General features: G+C 45.6%; 1 protein-coding gene across 3 annotated transcripts in view; it reads right to left on the bottom strand.

Moving 5' to 3' along the window:
• LOC147889413 (uncharacterized) overlaps positions 1-19,743 on the bottom strand; it is a 36,546-nt gene extending 16,803 nt beyond the window's left edge. For all 3 annotated transcript variants that reach the window (XM_087391440.1, XM_087391441.1, XM_087391442.1), the window contains exons 1-8: positions 19,242-19,743; positions 18,665-18,838; positions 18,046-18,475; positions 17,642-17,907; positions 17,431-17,499; positions 12,255-12,311; positions 12,068-12,120; positions 11,914-11,989 (exon numbers count right to left, since the gene is read on the bottom strand). In XM_087391440.1, coding sequence (XP_087247566.1) covers positions 11,914-11,989; positions 12,068-12,120; positions 12,255-12,311; positions 17,431-17,499; positions 17,642-17,907; positions 18,046-18,475; positions 18,665-18,838; positions 19,242-19,282 — 1,166 coding nt within the window. In that variant the 5' untranslated portion in view covers positions 19,283-19,743. The remainder of the gene's footprint in view (positions 1-11,913; positions 11,990-12,067; positions 12,121-12,254; positions 12,312-17,430; positions 17,500-17,641; positions 17,908-18,045; positions 18,476-18,664; positions 18,839-19,241) is intronic.
• Positions 19,744-20,080: the final 337 nt, after the last annotated feature.

Below are 20,080 nucleotides of genomic sequence, written 5' to 3'. Positions count from 1 at the left end.
GGAGTTGACTGTGAGTGAGCATGGTCTGAGCCATTTCAACACCGGTACGATGTTTACGTTCAACCACACCATTATCAGAAGGGGTACCTGTGTTGGCAAATTCCCGTTTGACACCATGACTACTCAAGAACCGATCAAACTCGAGAGAGGTGAATTCACCACCTTTATCAGCACGAAGAATTTTGAGGGAGTGATTGGATTCTTTTTCCACCATGGCTAGCCAGATCTGGAAACAACTGAAAGCCAGATCCTTGTGGGAAAGAAAATAGATCCAAGAGTAGCGACTGAAATCATCAACAAGGAGCATGTAGTACGAGGCTCCCCCAAGGGACATAATCTGCATAGGGCCACATAGGTCGAGGTAAACAAGACCAAGCGGGACAGTGGCACGGCGAGAGGCATGATGAGCGAACGACTCGCGATGTTGTTTGCCCAATATGCAAGAGGGACAGAGACCTTGGCGAGTGCCGACGTTAGGGAGGCCGAGGACAAGCTGATCACGGAAAGCACGATGGAGAGCATCAATGTGTAAATGACCAAACCGATAATGCCAAAGGTCGCCAAGAGAGGTTCCTGTAAGGGAGGGAAGGGCGACAAGCTTGTAGATACCATTAGTAGAATGGCCGGTCCAAACCGGCTGTCCGGTGGCACGATCGCGGATGGTGACAGAAGCTGCTTCAAACTCAACTTTCATATTGTTTTGACAAATCTGATGAACCGAAAGGAGATGAAAGCCGAGAGACGGAACATACAGAACACGAGAAGAGTGTTTACCCCCTTTGCCATCAGAAATAATATCAAGAGAGCCCTCTGAATGAACAGGAATAGAGTGCTTATCGCCGATGCAAACACGACCAGAATGAGGAGTAAGATCCTGGAGCAGTGAGGAGGAGGGGGTCATATGCCGAGAGGCCCCACTATCAACAATCCATTCACGAGCGTCGGAGCTATGGAGAGCCAATGACTCTGCTGCAGGAAGGGGGACCGAATTCAAGAGCTCAAGGTGAACAAATGCAGGAGTAGGGGTAAGGGAAGCATCAGCTGCAGCGGCCAGAGGTGCGCCAGCTCGTTTGTGTTTGCGGTAGGGACAATTGCGCCAATAATGGCCAGGAGTGCCACAGTGATTGCAATTACCTTTGGGAGCAGGACGGTCACTGGAGGGATCTGAAGGAGATGAGTTATTGGCAGAGGACGGGGCATTCTTGGATCGTGATTTGGGACGATGGGCCACAAGAGCCTCAAAAGAACCATCAGAGGTTTTAGTGAACTGTTCCTCCTGATCCATCATCATGGGGACAAGTTCCTCCCAAGTGATGGTGCTGAGGCGGCCAGAGGTAATAAGAGAAGAATAGAATGCTGCATATCGACTGTCAGTAATAACATGAGATAAGAGAGTAATAGCCATATCTTCGGAGGAGATAGCCTTGCCTGCATGGAGGATGTCCTGATGCATGCTCTGCATTTTGTTGATGTGGTCCCGTATGGAAGGGGAAGTAGTCGGATCGAGGCGACGAAGCTGAGCTTCCAAGGAAATACGTTTCATGGGAGTGACGCGAAGATACATGCCATCAAGAAATTCCAAAATAGCACGTGCAGAAGTAAGATGCTTGATATGATTGAGAACCCCTGGTTGACAATTGAGAAAGATGAACGAGCGTACACGAGCATTCAATTTATCCCAGATAAGAGAAGCATGTGGCTCCTCCTCAGGTGACGGACGAGGGATCCCGGGATCAACAAGCTCAGCAAGATCATAAGATTCCAATACAGACGCCATCTGAATTTTCCAAAGAGAATAATTGGTCCCATCTAACTGCCGAGTATCTGGAAATGTAGGAAGAGTGGGAATACGTACAGGCTTGTCAGACTCTTGAAAGAAACTGGACATAGGGGATACGCGAAGATCCGGAGTAGAATCCTTTGTTTCATCAGCCATAACTGAAACCAGGGAATGGACAGCAACAAGAGGCTGAGGAAAAGATCAAGGTCTAGAACAGGGCTGCCGACAGGCAGCAAAAAAATATATATAGGGAGGGGAGAAGAGAGTTCTGTAGTCAGTGGGAAGGAGAGTTGCTGACGAGGACAAACTTCTTCAACTTCATCAATATATAAGTTCCCAGATCAGAGAGTAACCTGGTGCTCTGATACCATATTAAAATGGCAGCGGAAGATGCAAACAAAACTGAAACTATAGAGCCATACAGAGAACACTAGAGATAACAAAATGTGCCACAACTGATCTGCTGTAAATCAGCCCTTAAACCAGGGCAGCAACTGAAATACAAGATATCTTGAATAAGATAAGAAAACAGGAGCTGCAGGAGAGGCTGAACTGAAGCAGAGAAAAAGGGGGGACACAAGAAAGCTGAAGCCTGAGAGCACGGAGGCAGGAGAAGCCTGAAACGAAGAGGCAGGGGCCTGGAGTGAAGAGGCTAGAGGAGCCTGAACTGAGGAGGCAAGAGCCTAGAGAAGAGGAGGCTGAAGGAGCCTGGGTGAAGAGGCATGAACCTTGGAACAAGGGAACTGTAGAGGCATGGACTGAGGAGGCAAGAGCCCTGAAGAGGCAAGATCTGCTGCAGGAGTGTGGGCAGCCAACTGAGCAGCTGAGAGGGGGCACTGAGGGGATGATCAGGAGCAGGCTGTATGCTGGAGCCTTGAGGAGCTGCAAGAAGTGATAGATGAAGTGAAGGGAAGGAGTCCCTTTTATAGGGCAGGCCAAGGGGGGAGTCGGCCAGTTTGCCTGGACCGACCAGCCTGGTCGGTCAGGCCAACTGGGCCGACCAGCTGGTCGGCCAGCCTACCCCCTCTGGCCCCCTTTTCTGCGTGGGGGCTGGTCGGCCAGCCACTCCTGGAGATGTATATTCTCAACAGCTCCGCCCTGCCTCCCCCGCCATCTCGCTCTCCCGCCCCTTGCTGCTCCGCCGCCCCCGCTCCACCCTTCCTTCTCCTCGCCTTCTCGCCTCCCCGCCTCCTATCTCGCCCGCCTCACACCTCCCCCCGACTCCCTGCCTCTTCCGCCAACATGCCTCCCCCCGCCATTCCACCTCCCCCCTCCATCTTTCTCCTCCGCTTCCCCCGCCTCTCCCGCCCTCTTCTCCGCCCCCTTCCTCCCTCCGTAGGCGCTCCTCCCCCACCTTCCTTCCACTCCTCCACTCCCTCCCCCTCTCCTTCTCCTCTCCTTCCTCCTCTCTCCTTCCCCAATCAGTATGAGGGAAGCCAAGATGTTGGAATGGAAGGATATGGTCAAGATGGCCATCCATGGAGACCATTATAGATGATCAGGTTGTGGATTGTCCCCAGGACAACTAGTGGATTTGGACAATTGCCAGATGCTACCAAGAAAGAACAATTTGCAGCTACCTTCAATGGTAAAGCAATGAACTGGTTTATGCAGTACGTTGTTGCTCATTTTGCTGACTATGACACATTAAAAGTAGCATTCTTGAGTCGTTTTAGAAAAGAGACAATGAATCAAGATCAAAGAAAGAAATTAGTGTTGCAAAGCAGACCTTTTCTTATCATTGCTGGAGTGTTGTATAGAAGGGGCATTGATCAGGTCATCAGGAGATGTGTCCAGGACCATGAGCAAAAAGCTATATTAACAGAAGCACATGGAGGTACAGCAGGAGGTCACTTCTCAGGAGAGATCACAGGCAAGAAAATCTTGTAGGCTAGATTATGGTGGCCCACAGTGTTAAAGGATGCCCACAAATATGCACAATCATGCCTACCTTGCCAAAGAGATAATAGACCAATGGATAGTGACAAGATGCCACACCAACCCATCCTCGCATTGGGTCCATTTCAAAAGTGGGGATTGGTGGACTTTATTGGACCAATCAAGCCTCCAGCAAAATATTTTGGTAATCAATATATACTTGGTGCTACTGATTATTGCACAAACTGGGTAGAGGCTTTTGCACTCAAAACATGTAAAGCTAGAACAATTGCACATTTTCTATACCATAATATTGTTACCAGATTTGGTGTTCCAAAAAAGCTCTCATTCATTCATCACGTATATCATGACAAGTGAAGTACAAGCCTTATATAGGCTACTCACTCACACACTAGCACCTAGTGCATATGGGATAAGTTCCATGATGACACGTGGCACTCACACACATAGACTAGTACTAGATCACCTAATATTGCACACCAACACTTCACACCAACACACTCTTTGACTATGATATCTCCAACACCCCCCTTCAGAGCAAAGAGTGTGAGACCCAACACACAAAGAGTAGACCGATCCCCCCTCCACCGCAATACTGCAAAGAGCAAGTCCAACTATCCAGCACCTCCTATGTGATAGTGACTTCTTAGTCAGCTTGAGACCAGCAAGGGCAAACCATCACTCGTCATCCCCCCTTACTCTGAACTAGGTGGTCAATACCATCAACCAAGTAAAAGACAATACATTCATTTTTTGGGGCCTCTTATTAACTCCAAATACATTCACTTTAGAGGGACAACTCTAGGATGAGAACCTTTATTTGACTCATCACAAACACATATAGCATAGGGGCCTAGAAAGCCCAACCCTGGTCAAATGGATCCTCGTCGTCAAGAGAGAGGCCGTGAACCTCTATTGTAGCTGCTTGTATCTCCTCCGGGGGCTCTTCCAGTTCAGCAAGTTCTGCAGCCAAAAGATTGGCATGATGCTGCTCTTGTTCATGTGCTTTCTTCTTGAAGCAATGGGCTTCAATGTGTCCTTTCCTCTTGCAAACCTGCAAATAATGTTCTTGTTGGTCTTCCTTTTGCTTGTGGAAGCAAATGCATGATCAACAGAAGAGGCAAGAGCGGCTTTCTTATTGGGACGGTCCTTCTCAATGAAAAGTGCCACCATATCATCAAACATGGTAGTGGCAAGACGAAGGACCTCAAGCGTGTGCTCAAAGCGAGAAATTCCATGCATACCCTTCATAAGGACGGCCATCTTATCTTCATCATCAAGGACACTTTTCAAAATTGAGAGTTGTTGAACAAGATATTGAAACCTGGCTAGATGATCACTCAACTCATCACTCTCTTCCATTTTCAGAGCATAAAATTTGAGCTTCAAAAAAACTTGCAGATCATAAAATTTCAGATTATAAAATTTGCAGCCCATTTCCATGCTTCCCTTGCTGCCATTACTCGTACCATACCTTCCCTTCGTTGCTCCTGTTATAGAAGTGTGAGGTCATCATCCAGGTAGATCCTAGTCCCCTTCAAAGTCGCTCTTGTGCTCATGAGGATTTTTCTGTCCATGGCTGTGGGACGGTCCTTCTCAATGAGGAGTGCCACCATATCATCAAACATGGTAGTGGCAAGACGAAGGATCTCAAGCGTGTGCTCAAAGCGAGAAATTCCATGCATACCCTTCATAAGGACGGCCATCTTATCTTCATCATCAAGGACACTTTTCAAAATTGAGAGTTGTTGAACAAGAGATTGAAACCTGGCTAGATGATCACTCAACTCATCACTCTCTTCCATTTTCAGAGCATAAAATTTGAGCTTCAAAAAAACTTGCAGATCATAAAATTTCAGATTATAAAATTTGCAGCCCATTTCCATGCTTCCCTTGCTGCCATTACTCGTACCATACCTTCCCTTCGTTGCTCCTGTTATAGAAGTGTGAGGTCATCATCCAGGTAGATCCTAGTCCCCTTCAAAGTCGCTCTTGTGCTCATGAGGATTTTTCTGTCCATGGCTATCCGGAACTTCAGCACTAGTGGTTTTGTGATTGCCTCAGGTTTACCTACCCTCCCGGTTGTCTCACAAGTGAGGTTGACTCCCATTTTGGTGAATAGTATCTTGGCATCTGCCATTGGAGTGTCTCCCATTGCAAGACCCCTCACCAAGACATTTAGCGCTTTGCTGATCCTTCTCTTTTACTCTTCGAGTGCTTCGGAGATTTTCTCTTTTTTAGGGGCAGGTGTGCCTTTCTTGCTGGTTCCCTTTTAGCAGTGGGTCTAGTACATGGACTATCTACTAGGCCCACTAGACTTTGTCTCACGGATACACGACTTTGCCATACCCCCCCCCCCACTTGGAGCTGACCACTCATACTTGGCCTTCCATATCTCTACCACTATGCCAGCCATAGGGAGAGTCCCCACGCCTACACACATCCAGATCCATTTTGAACGTGCCCTTGACCCAGTGTTCGTGAGTCACTTAGCCAAGGAGCTCCTGGCTCTACTTGGAGATGATATAGACCTCGCCAGTGCCTCCAACACCCTGGTCTCCGTGGTACAGGATGCTGCTCGCCATCTGAGGCACAGAGGATCTTTCGACGGTTGACACGTCGTAAGAGGCGGGCCTTCCTCACACATAGGATGGAAGAGATTGTCACCTCTTTTCGAGAAGGAGACCCGACCACTAAATGGGGGTTTCTATTTGAGGGGAAGCCACCTATTCCCATCACCGACCCAAAAGTGTGGCACACGTATGCATGCTCCTCTATGATGCCCAAATGCAGAGACCACTGGATATGTCCTCTATGCCTAGATCCACCACTTGCCACTTGTTTGCCAAACAGAATGTACTGGCTGTACTTCAACGATTACACAATCGGAGAGCAAAGGACCGTCAGGGGCTACGGACTAAGCACTTTGCACATGGATAGGAGATCCTAGCTCCAGCCCTACCACAGTTGTTCAACCGGGCTATGTGCCACGGCTTCCCACCGGCTTGAAGCATTACCACTATTGTATCGATACACAAAGCTGGAGACTGGGAACTACCGTACCCTCATGATTGGCCACACTCTGTCCAAGATTTATGGTTCAATTTTAGATAGGGAGCTCAACAGTCATACAGAGGCTCGCAGCCAACGGGCAATAGGACAGACAGCATTCCGAAGAAAGCATTCAACACTAGATCACATTTTCACTCTAAGGGCTATCATTGAAGAGGCAAGGTCAAGACATCAGAAGGTCTACACATGCTTTGTAGACATTCAAAAGGCTTTTAACACAGTCCCACGGTCCCGCATGATTAGGATACTACAGGAGCTACAGATTTCAAATGGATAGGCTCCCTCCCTTTCAATACAGTGTGGATGCACCCCTTGATGAGTCGATCCCACGAGATGAGATTAACCATATCATACGGCTAGACCTCCTCCAGCTCCACACAGCTCGTACTTGGGGGGGAGATCAGGAACTCCCCTACCAAGACTCAACTCTACCGCGACCACTACCTGAGAGTCTCGGAGAAGGGTTTCATTATCAGACCCCAGTATCTCGAGGACAAAGAAGTCTCACATGCACTGAGGATCGCCATTGGGCAGATGCGAGTTTCATCCCATCAACTGAGGATTGAGACAAGGAGAGTAGCATGTATACCCAAAGAGCAGCAGATCTGCATGCTATGCACACTAGGAGTGATTGAGACAAAGGAGCACTTTCTCTGCGCCTATCCAACCTACTACGAGATCCGGAGGCGATACCACTGTCTCTATCAGGATGGGAGTGGGTTCGTCCCACTATCACGATTGATCCACTTATCTGCATTGGGCTCTATCTGCTTGAGATGCGACTACACAAGGATATACTACTACGATAGATTGGACAGCAGCAGGAGGTGAGCAGACCACAGGACACAGAGGCTGACCAGACACAACGGCATGTCACAGATTTCTATGCATTTGAGTCATCTCCAGAACACAGTGGGGTGGAGGAGAAGCTAGCTGATATGCAACCAGTATGGATTGCCGAGAGAGGATTGCAGCGGCCACCCGTTACACACATAGCGACCAAAGCACACTCCATTGAGGTCCGACCTATCACAACTTTTCTCATCGGAGACTGCTCGAGACGAGGGATCACTTTGAACATAGCTCAACGGGTTCGGAGATCGAGGAGACCACACCCCCCTCAACCACCACAGCATGAGACAGCCAGACAGACGCAGATCCAAGACATTTTCGTAGCTCATAGACAAGCCACCACAGTGCCGGGTTTCGGATTCTGAGTTCCACTTCTAGTTCCATCTCCAGCTCTCATCCTACTTCAAATTGTACATGATATGATATGATATGATATGTTTGTACTTGATTTTGCTTGAGCTTTTTAGCTCTTTATTTCAGCATAGCACTCAACAAGGGCCTTAGCGCGCCCTTTGCTCCAGCCCTTTGTGGCTTGTATGAGTTTTTCACTTTCGTGTATTCTGCACTTTGTCCCATAGGCCCGCAAGGCCTCCCACAGACATTACTATATTCTTTCTTTCTTTCTCTCTATCTCTCTTCATTGAGGAGGTGCAATCAAGATCTCAAAAAGCCTATCCTTGCTTCCTAGACTTTCAAAAGGGTCCTATGACACAGCCCCATGAGCACGCAAGATCAGGAGGCTCCAAGAGTTGAGGATCCTAAGAACCATAATCTGAGAGGTGGTGACATTATATGAGTCAGTCAGAGGGATGGTATGAACCTAGGCGGTATGGCAGAGACAGAATTGAGAGCACAATCAATATGAAGCAAGGATTTCCTCTATCACCAACACTTTTTAGGCTTTATATCAACAAGATCACGACCTTTATTGCTAGCTTGGAGGCAATGGGTCACTGTTGCCAAACGTGATGATATCAATACTCTTATATGCAAATGATATTGTTATATATACCTTTGTAAGACTAGAACATGTCCAATCATACAAATTTAGATTTTTTTTGTTGTTCTCTTATCCCCCTTACAACAAGTTTACAGAGGCACCTAGAGGCCCTGAGGGTGTTGTGTAGGGAGAGAGACCTGACTATTAACCTTGGGAAGACTAAGGCTATGATCTTTAACACCTCACAACCAATTTCAACCAATTTCACACACTAAGGAGAAAAGATGGAGATTGGACAAGCATACTTACTTTGGGGTAGGGTTTGTTGGGCCAATATTCATGATGCTTCATGCAACCAAGGCTGATTCACACACGGCCGGGGAGCTTTCGCATGCCTAGAGATGCTTGTACACGATCCCCTGACAACAGAGTGGTTGTTTGATACCCTAGTGAGACTAATGGTCATGTATGTAGTGCCTTTTTGCGGGAGAAGCTTTGAGAGGCTATAGGTGATTTTGGCATCCAAAATAATTCGGAGTCATTCCCCCATGAGATAGTACAAGTAGCATTTGCTATGATGCTATATCAAAAAGTAACGTATTTGCACCATGTACGGGCTATGCCTAGGTAGAGACCTTTCAGACTAGCTTTGGAACCATCCATGAGACAGCAAACAAAGGAGTCCATACAGCTTGGTAAGCACGTGTATCGCAATGGTTCTCCAGCCAAGGTATTCGAATAGACCGCGACTCCTACCTTTTGTTATAGTCTAAAGGCTCCATCTCTCCCAGGATACCATAGGATGAGATCAATCGTATCATACGGGTGGATCTACTCCAGCTTCATATCACACGGACTTTTTATTTTTATTTTTTTAGGGTGGGAAGGAGGGGAATTTGCCACCAAGCTCCAGTTTTATCCCAATCACTCTCTAAGGATGGAGTGATTGTCCGGCCCAGATCCTGGGGGATAGAGGTATTTCAAATGCATTGAGGATTGCCATTGGACAATTGCGGGTATCTTCCCATCAATTGGGAGTCCAAGCACAGAGGAAAGCAAGCATACCTAGAGACTAGAGGACATGCAAACTATGCACATTCGGGGAGGTGGAGATGGAGGAGCATTTATGTGTAGATGCCCGGTCTACTACAATGATATTAATACTTTTTAAAGGAGGGCAGCCACTTGCCCAAACAATTCATTTTCCTAACCGACCTATACCTAATGAAGCTACAGAGAGGCCCTACTAAGGTGGATCAAACAGCAGGAGGAGACGGCAACAATTAAGATAGTGATGAGCTGGATACAAATGCATCTCACAAACTTCTATGAGTTTGAGTTAGAGCTGAGCCACAAGGAGGGAGAGAAGGATGGTGATGGATGAGATGAGGGCAAAGTAGATCAGTAGGAGGAGGCAGCCAGAAGAATGAAGCAAGAATTGCAAAGACCGACAGCAAGAGACGGACCAAAGCACATATGACACAGGTTCAGTCTATCTTGGCTTTACTTAGTGGTGACCGCTAGACACAAGTAGTCACCATTGACATAGCTCGACGCATATAGAGAACGCCAAGACCATGCCTGCAAATGCCGAGAGACAACTCAACACTAAGAGATCCGTGATGTCCTCACATCACATCAGAGGACCTCATCACCATGGTATAGTTGTGTGCACCGAGAGGGGCTCCTCTGCTATATATACCTATATTTACCTAGAATACTCCCCACTTCTATACCTATATATATACCTTCATAACACTAGAATATATCCTATCCTACAAATTGTTTTTTTAATAGAACGAGTGAAAGAACAAAGCAAAGAAAGGTTATTTTAGACAAAATTATGAGTAAATCAAAAGAATTAAAAATAATAATAACTTAGTAATAAGCAAAGCTATTCCCCACTTCTATATCTATATCTCTCTTTGATATGTGATGTCCAACTCCAAGGCCTTAGTGTACATTTGCACCAGGGTCCCATGATAGCATGTACTTGGATCGACTTTGGATGTATATTTTGGCCTCATAGGCATGTGAGGGCCGAGGCCTTTCAAAAACTGTAAAATCTCTCTCTCTCTCTCTCTCTCTCTCTCTCTCTCTCTCTCTCATATGCCTTCAAGTCAGTCCCCACGACATAGGAGGAGGAGATGGCTAACATGCGGGCAGCATGGATCAGCAGGAAGAGACGGCGCAGAGCGGTGGAGCTAGACACATAGAGACCACGCACAATGGAGAGGGAGGCTGACTAGAGCATGCACAATAGAGATTCATCCCATCAATGCTCTCGTTAGAGAGACATATGGCCCACCGGATACAGAGATCGCATAGACCATGGCCCCCACCACAGCAAGAGACAACTCAACAGACACAAATACGAGACATCTTCGGAGAGCCACCGTGGCACCCGGATATGTATTTGGAGCACTAGCTTTGCATGTTTGAGTTTTGATATTATTAGCTTAGCACTCAGCAAGTGTCATGGGCATCCACAGCCCATGGCCATGCTGTACTGCCACGCAGGCAAGCAGCTCAGCAGCAGTCCACGTAGGCAGCCATGTGGCCTACCACACAGGCAGTCACGTCAGCAGCTGCCACGTGGGATTGCCATGCAGTCAGCCAGCAAGATGCAGACGTCAACAGCAGCGCAGGAGCACTCGAGGAGCAGTTGCAGGCTGCCACATGGCAGTGATGATGTCAGTGCCATGTGGCAGGGTCAGCTGCCACATCAGCAAGTCGGCCTGCAAGAAAAGGTTGGTAAACAGGAGGATGCTGGTCAGTCAGCCTACTGCTGGCTGATTGGTATTTTAGGGCCCAAGGGGGGCCTATAAAAGCAGCCCCCTTGGCCCTCATTCTTCATTCCACCTCAGGCCTTCTAGCTTTAGTGAAGCAGCACCTAGGCCTCCCCGCAGAAGCCCAGTAGGGTGCCTCAACCTCTTCAGAGATCTAGTGAGGATTCACCACCCCTAGGTAGTCTAGTTCTTTCCAGTTTTGCAGTGACGGTTTCAGCCGCTCCATACAGTTGTATTCAGCCCTTCGGGCATTCATACCTTTCAGTTATTTATTCCTCTTCGGAGGCCCACTATATTCACTCCCTCTGGTTCTCTCACTCACATCCACAGCATCATTGTGTATTGAGTGCAACATCTATCACTTTTCAGTTAGTGTTGATCAGAAGTGAGAGTGAGTCAGTCCATCTCCCGCTACAGCAAGGGCCTTAGCGAGCCCTTTGCTTCAGCCCACAGTGGCTTGTATGAGTTACTTTCTTGCTTGTACTTTGTCTCATAGGCCCGCAAGGCCTTCCAAAGACATTAATACAACTCTCTCTCTGTCTCTCTCTCTCTCTCTCTCTCATACACAGAAGAGCACACACCTTTGAGATGAGATCTTTTTGTCTGTATGTTCTCTAGATGCAAGCCCTCGAAAATTTCCAAGGAATACGTCATATCCTGAAATGGAAATCTGAAAGTAAGGGAAAGAAAAAAAAAATCTGCCACAAAATCACATGTTCAAAACTCTATACATACCTTGATCATGTGCTGCAAAGGCTTGTGAACCAACAACTCCATTTGAGACCCATCTGCATAAGCATACAAAACACTCGTGTCTTCAAAACCAGACCACATCTGCAAGCACTGCTTCAAAATCGAAGTTTAAGGCTTCTAATCAATGAGCTAGAGAAGAAACAAAACCTCTGCACTTCGTGTAGCTTACCCCAGGGAACTATCAAGCAGCCCATGTTGCAAATACAGCACCTTTTGTGAGTCACGCCTGTACCATATATCCAACCATCATCCAAAAAGCCGAAGCCATGTACAATATTCATCCAGTAGACATATAGTAGGGGCAATAAACTAAAATGTTATATTTCTGGGATAATTCATCAAGCTACTGTCAGAAGCTTATCAATTCTAAACTCTCTATGACAAGACTGGGATTAAATAATTTCCAGAGCGCTTCCAGGGAGAAATTGTAGATACTAATTCAGTCTCTTTCCTACGGTACTACTGGAACAAAATTTCAGAATACACCCCCTAACAACAAGTAACAGCAATTATTCCTATGATAGTACTGGAGCAAAATTCGAAAAGCAATTCCAGATGGAGATTATTGGTTTTTTATGCAATCTCGTTTCTCCTCCCCCTCATTTCCCAAACATGTCACAATAGACTCAACCTGCTTTGAGGGTGGTTGACAAGATTTTGCATTCTAGCCAAAGGCTACTGCACCTTTAGATTGCACTTCCAGAACCCAAAATAGCTTAATCACTTTCAGAGTCAGATTTTGTTCATAACAATGTGTCCTGACAAGGGACCAACCAAAAAATGGGAAAAATATTTCATTGACAACACGACCTATACATCAAGGACAACTTGCATATGCCTATCCATCTACTTGCCGCGTTGAGCTCAAGAGAGCCTTGCGCATCTTTAAACAAGGTGCCACAAACCCCGTCAGAGATAATATAAAGTAGCACAAAAACAAAGAATAAAATAAAATCCTCCAATAGTTAGTAAAAGAAAGAGAGGGACACAACCAGGAGAGGCAAGAAAAGTGAGTGCCAGTGACAGCATATGGGGAGATGTGTGCAAAAGGATTAGAGGAGACATTTACATATGACAACGGGTATGTAGATGTATGACAACGGGACCAATAAATGTAAGGGGAAAGTTGTACCCATTGTCATACATCTACATACCCTATCATACATAAAGGCCACCTCATACCCTAAATCACTTGTTAACATAAAAAAGGGCCACTAATAAGCATATAATCGCTCATTTAACACTACTAAATTGCCCATGTAGTGTATTTGGAGGCTCTAGCACAACAACCACAACCATCCCATAGTTTCTCTAACATGGACAACAAATACGACTGGAAACGATTGATACATTGTTCATGAACTCATCGACGAAGATGTCATAGAGTTGATGTACTGCCCGACCGACGACGACATCTCGGATGTCTTCATGAAGGCGCTTCCCAGGAGCAGATGGAACACCTCATTCGACGCATGGGGATCGGCCCACAGTTGTGTCATTGAGAGGGGGTGTTAGAAATGTCACTGCCCCACCTGTGAGCCCCCGCCAACAAACACAAGAGAGGTTGGAGCAGCATGGAGTCCACTTGGGGGCCTGGCATCAGCAGCCCAAAAGGCCCACAGAGGGGGCCTATTTATAGGCCAGACCAGCATGGTCTGGTCGGCCAATATTCAGCCCCAAAAGGAGACCTGGTCGGTGCAGTTGGCTGAAGCCGACTGGCCAGGTCGGCCAGTTTGACGGCTCCAAGCCCTCCTATAAAAAGCCCCCCACCCCCCCTCAGTTCTCATCACCTACACAGACAAGCCTTGCATCGGCGAGCGTGTAGAGAGAGGAGTAGACTCAGGGTTTTGGTCCAGCATCTCTTTGCTGGTTATATGCTCATCTCTTGAGCTATTGTCAGCCCACTATTGTGGAAGAATATATCTGAGTTTTGCTATCTTTCTCTCTCTATCTATTTGAGTGATGTTTGAGCTGCGATTGGGAGTGTGAGGAGTGAGTGATTCTATCCTCTACTTTCCAACACACTACTATCAGGATTATTATTGCCTTTGCTGCCCACTTTCATTGGGAGGTACATCAGCTTGATACTAAGACAGCTTTTCTTCATGGGCACTTTTGCAAGAGGAAGTCTATGTTACCCAACCTCTTGGCTTTGAGGTTGCCGGTTCTGAAAGGAAGGTATGCAGGTTAAAGAAAGCCCTCTATGGATTGAAACAGGCACCTTGGGCTTCGTATTCCAGGATACATGCTCATTTACTTAGTCTTGGCTTTCAAAATAGCCCTACAGAGGCTACCCTTTACATCCGTAAGAGTGCTGATTGCGGTACTCTATGTGGATGACATGCTTATGACTGGGACACATGCTGAGCAAATTGCAGCTTTTAAGCTTGACTTGCAGAAGACATTTGCTATGTCTGATCTTGGTCTTTTGCATTACTATCTGGCCATTCAATTTGCTAGCAGTGAGGGGGGTATTTTGATGTCACAATCCAAGTATATTGGACAACTTTTGTAGCGTTTTCAGTTTGAGATTTATCAACAGGCAATTGGTTGTTTGATTTATTTATGCCATACCAGACCTGATCTTCAGTATGCTGTCTCACACTTGAGCAGATATATGCACAGCCCCTCTACACACTATTGGCAGGCCGTGAAGCGTGTCTTTACGTACCTCAAAGGCACTCAGCATTTGGGCCTTCTTTATGAGGCCAATTCTTCACTTGTCATGCATGGATTCACTGATAGTGATTGGGCTGGCTGTTCCGACACCCATGTGTCACATAGTGGCAACTGTTTCATTGGTACTTCATGCATCTCTTGATTTAGTAAAAAGCAGACTACATTTGCTAATTCTAGCTGTGAGGCTGAGTGCAGAGCAGCTTTTACAGATACAGTAGAGTGTGTTTGGCTCCGGAAGTTACTTGCATATCTTCATGCATGTCAGACTGCTCCTACCATCATCTTCACTAATAGTCAGAGTACTTAGGCTGTTGCACGGAATCCAGTATTCCGAGACGTGTCCAGAATACTTCAGCCCATACCATGGAGGGGGGTTTGTAGGCCATCTATGGGCTAGCAGTTAGGACACTTGTCGCTTTTCCTCTCCACAAATCTGCAGCACTATTATGTTGAGTGACGGATCGGGGTACAATTAGTACATGTACCAGTTAGGACCACATCCTAGGGTTTTGTTATATTGGGTGTACTTTATACTAGTTCATTCATTACAGCAATACACTTCAGCATCTCGTTTTTGCTTCCATTGCCTCTTTTCTTGAGCCTCCATTGCTTGCCCTAGCCTATACTTCCTGCATGCATCCCCCCCTTTCCACAACGCCCTTCATCTTGTCAGAGATCAACTGCTCGGTGTAGCACTTGTATGCAGCGGAAAACGAACGTGGACAATTTCCAAAACACACCTGGCAGTATGAAGTACATGAACCCACAGTAACTAAGATATGCAGGAGATATAACAGCAAATAGAACTTCACAAAATATTCAATCTATTCATCCACTGATGTGGGGAAACAGTAGCTCAAGGGTGAGGTCAAAGCCTTCAGCGGATGCTGGGTTAACACACATCCTAAAGTGAAGGTTCTAGAGAATGTCACTGTTCCTTTGCTGCCCCCAAGGGCAAGTACAACTTTCCATTATAGTTTATGGATGTTTGATGCCTGTTTAAATTTGAAAAGGAGTCTATTTGATAACAATGGCTAAGGACAGGGCCTAGAGAAATCGATGAGCATAAAGCCCAGCTTGCAAATGCACAGGCTTTGCCTAAGATTCTAACATAGCAGACCAAGAAGTAAAACTTCAAGAAGGGATGATTTCTCAAAGCGAGGGATACCAATGATGGTGTGCCCATATCAAGGCAACTTTCTTTAAGCCCTTAGAGATGCATGGGTAAAGAAGGAAGGGAACGTCCCACATTGCAGACCCAACCACTTTGCCATGACTCTCTACTTCTTACATTTGGGTAAAAGAAGGGAAAGTCCCACCTTGCAGAACCAACCACATTTTGTGAATGCACATTCTTCAATGGCATCTCTTTTGAATTCCATTCCCTTGAGTCGATGAGTCCCCTTGTCATCCTCCAGCCATCGCCTCACCCTTCAGCAGCCTCTAGCGATGGCTGGGCAGTTTCAGCCGTGGCAGGCACAATCTTCTTAACAGCCACCACTTGTCAATTCCAGTCCTTCTCATTCAAAATTAGCCTCTTTGGACATTTCATCTCTAAGGCCTTTATATATACCTTCGTAAGACTAGAATCTGTCCAATCATACAAATTTAGATTTTTTGTTGTTCTAAAGACCAAAAATCTACACAGAAAATAAAAGAGAAAACGAAAGAGCAGAAAAAATAGAGGTAAACAAAAACTTTAATGAAAAACAAAAGGAAGACATACTCAGCAAGCAAAGCAACACTTATGTCGTCATCAGTGCCCAAGCATAAGCAACTATACTGGGTTTTTAAAGACCCGCGGAGTCTCTTGGGCAAACCCAGTGCTTACTAAAATACGTCCCAAAAAAAGAGAGAGAGAGAGAGAGAGAGAGAGAGAGAAAGAAAACAAGAAATAAAGAAGAAAGGAAGAAGGTGACTAAGCAAGTCAAGAAACAAAATCTTCCAAAAAACAGGAATAAAATCTCTCTCTAAGGCCGTTAATTTGGTAGACGAGTGTAGGCAAAAAGCAAAGTTTAAGGAGAATGCAAATACTCCCATTGATCATTACCCTGTCACAAAGCAACGCAAAATGGATGAACATGTGTGCATGTCCATGAGCGAGTGTCTTTGTCCACGTGCAAGTGCGCCTCCATGTATCGATTGATAGATGCTTAGACTCTTCCTCATGCCTAAAAGCTCCAACACAATTTCAACTACTAGAAGATTCAACCAAATGTAGTGATATAAAGCTAGCAATTTCTTTCTGCCTTAGCATTGTAAACATTCAAACAATGGAAATAATCTGCCTTTGGCAGACGCCGCTTCACGGCAGAACTTCACCATGTAAAGGATATACTTCATACTATGTCATGGCATTCGTACCCAAAACTAATTGCAGGCAGCCCACAAACTTCGATTCAACTACAACAGGAGCTAAATCTTACTTTCACTCACTAGTACAGGTGCTGAGAGATTTGATTTGAGGTGAATTTAAGCAGAAGCTAAGGCTCACCTCAACAATCACTATTTTTAAGTAAACTGTTTCTCTTTCTTTATTATGTCTATGCATTTTCTTTTAAAAGTATGCATCTCAAAAACTAAGCCACCATTCTCATTCTTTGAGACAAGCATTCCAGATGGATTTGTTTTAGGATAGCAGATGGACCACCCCGAGAAAAAATTACCTTGGGATCCTTTCCATCAAAAGCACGTAGCCATCCTCAGTAACAACCCGAATGGCATCATATGGATACCTGAAAAACAATATGTTTCAGATTGCATCCCTTGAGATATATATGCTACCCTGCCCTAATCTCAGTTTATCAAGCCAATTCTATGTTTTGTTGCCACTCTTTTGATGGGGGGTGTATATTTGGAAATAGATAGTAAGCATACCCAAGATCCGTTATAACATCTTCACATGTACGTGCATCAGTATTCATTGCTGGCTGGAGCCTCGACTTTTGAATTGAAGGAGCTGGATCTGAATCACCGAGGGTGGCTGTCTGAACAGTCACCGTGGCTGTATCGTCATTTCTATGAGGGTGAAACTTCTCTATGAGAAGCTTGAGAGTTTGAGAAGGCGACAGGGTGTACAATAGTACTTTCCGCACTACATCAAACACCCTTTCAATAAAAAGCTCCACAGCGAGCTGTAGATCCTGTTACTCAAAAAACATAGGAGTAAATTGTATGACCAAATTTAGGATGCAACATAGACAAGCCTCCACCAAGAAAATATCAAAAAATCAAAAGAACTTAAAAGGGCAAGAACTTAAAAGGGCCGTCTTGGCAAATACCTCAATAATTCCACGCCTCCTATCAGTTGAGTGATATATTACATAATCTTTCACACTGGTAAAGCCTTTACTCGCTATGCCATACATGCGAGATAAACTTCCAGAGGAGCCATTGCGCCTAGACTGATCTAAACCAGAACCAGACTTTCTGAATGATCCTCTGACTAAAGTAGGGTTAGCTTGACCCATGCCGAACAGATGCTTCAAAGAATCTGGAATGCCAGTCAAGAAAGTTCGAAAGGAGAAGTTGGGTGCATCTCTCTTCTCAAACATAAAAGAGCTAGCTTTCGACAGCTGGGATGTTTGGGAACACGGCGAAGATGGAGCAACACTATCATTGTCTTCTGGTCCAGATTCATATTCAGACCCTGTGTCTCCATCTGAATCAGCAGCATACTCATGAATAAATTCATTGAAAGAAGAAACCCCTCTGCAGCAAGCATGAGTTACATCAGTTTCTGCATTGTCAGTATATGAAAATATGCAGGCATGTGTTTTTCATTCTAAACGATACACAATCTTAGATGTTCAGATCTGAACAATTAATAATTAAAGTACAAAAAGCCAACAAGTTCCAGCACCAACCCTAAATCCAATAATATAGAAGAGCAGCACATACTCTTCCATCCATCGAGGTAGACGCGGAGCTCTAAAAGTAGGACGCAATTCCCATCCCTGTATTCCTTCCAGAATGGTCGCCTTTCCAGGTAAGATGGCAAGAATCAGGGCTGAAATGCCGTTAATCATCTTTACAGTATTGTTGAATGACTCCTGGCTAAAAGTCTTTATTGACCTGACAAGGGAAAACAAGAAAAGTTAATAAACAGGTAGGTAGGACGCAGTCAAATGCCTTTAAGAAACCCAATTTCAAAAAGAAGAAGAAGGTATGATGGGCAGAAGGCTATAAAACAAAGGCAACGTCCACTTGGGTTCATATGCCATTATGCTCTTTAAGCAACCCCTCATGTATACTACATAAGTCTGCAGAAGGAATACAAGTCAAATAATTTATGTCATGAAAAGTAAAATGTGCCTGTATAAACTCGATGAGCTTAACATGTATTTTGCGTGCCTCATAAACATGTATTTGGCGTAGCACAATCAAAAAAGGCCTCCTCCCGTCCTGAGAGAAACCTAACATGGGCAATTTCTCAACTCAAACTGCAACAGCAGGCGACGGGGCTCAGAAAACTCACTCTTTTGCGACCCCCAACACGCTATCCACAAATCTTTGCATCGTGAATCAAAGTGGCGGACGTCAACTATCGCACTTCCAGTTAAAGTTTACGAGCACCACAAACGAAATCGATAATTGATTGCGCCCATCAAAATGGTAGTCTTGCGTGTTGCTGTAAAGCTTAAGTGAGATTGGAGCTCTTCTGAACAAGCGATTGTCGGGCGAGCTTAAAGGAAGTCTTTTGTGGAGGGTCAAATTAGCAAGGACACAAAAGTGTCCGACCTCTGAAGTGAAAAATGCTAGAAAAGAGGAGATGAGAGAAGGGCCAAAAAGGGGGAGGATGCCTGAATGGAAGCCAAGGCGGAATCTTGCGTAAGTTCTGCGATTGAGCAACGATTGATGAAAATGAAAACGGTAAAGTTAAGGGAAGAAGGGAGATTGTATGCAGGATGCTAAGAAGAAAACTATGGAAGGAAGGATCAAATCAGCTGCAGATTAGGGCAAAAAAGCAACAGGCCTCAAACGCTTACAGGGATGAACAGAAAAGTACACGACGTAGAAGATGATGATGATGATGATGATGATGATGTCATTTTGACGTCAGCATCTTGGCTTTTGGCCTTCCCACCCTTCCACTTGTCCCCTTCCCATTCGCCCCCGTTCCTGCCCCCCCTTCCACCTGGCCCCTCCACGTGTCCCCTCCCCCTTCGGATAATCTGACTAGGCAGCCCCCTCCCTCCCTTGGCCCCATCCCCCCCCATAGAGAGTACTCCTCCTCCGTCGCAGAGGCAAAAATATATACATATAGTTCATTCCTAGAATTCCGCCTACAATACTTGACCGCACAGCCTCGTCCCA

Source organism: Dipteris shenzhenensis, chromosome 20, assembly GCF_047967505.1.
Source record: "Dipteris shenzhenensis isolate YYH24624 ecotype China chromosome 20, Dip_SZ_1.0, whole genome shotgun sequence".
NCBI classification, from domain to species: Eukaryota; Viridiplantae; Streptophyta; class Polypodiopsida; order Gleicheniales; family Dipteridaceae; genus Dipteris; species Dipteris shenzhenensis.
The sequence above is the reverse complement of the archived record's forward strand: the minus strand, read 5'-3'. Positions and strand labels throughout refer to the sequence as shown.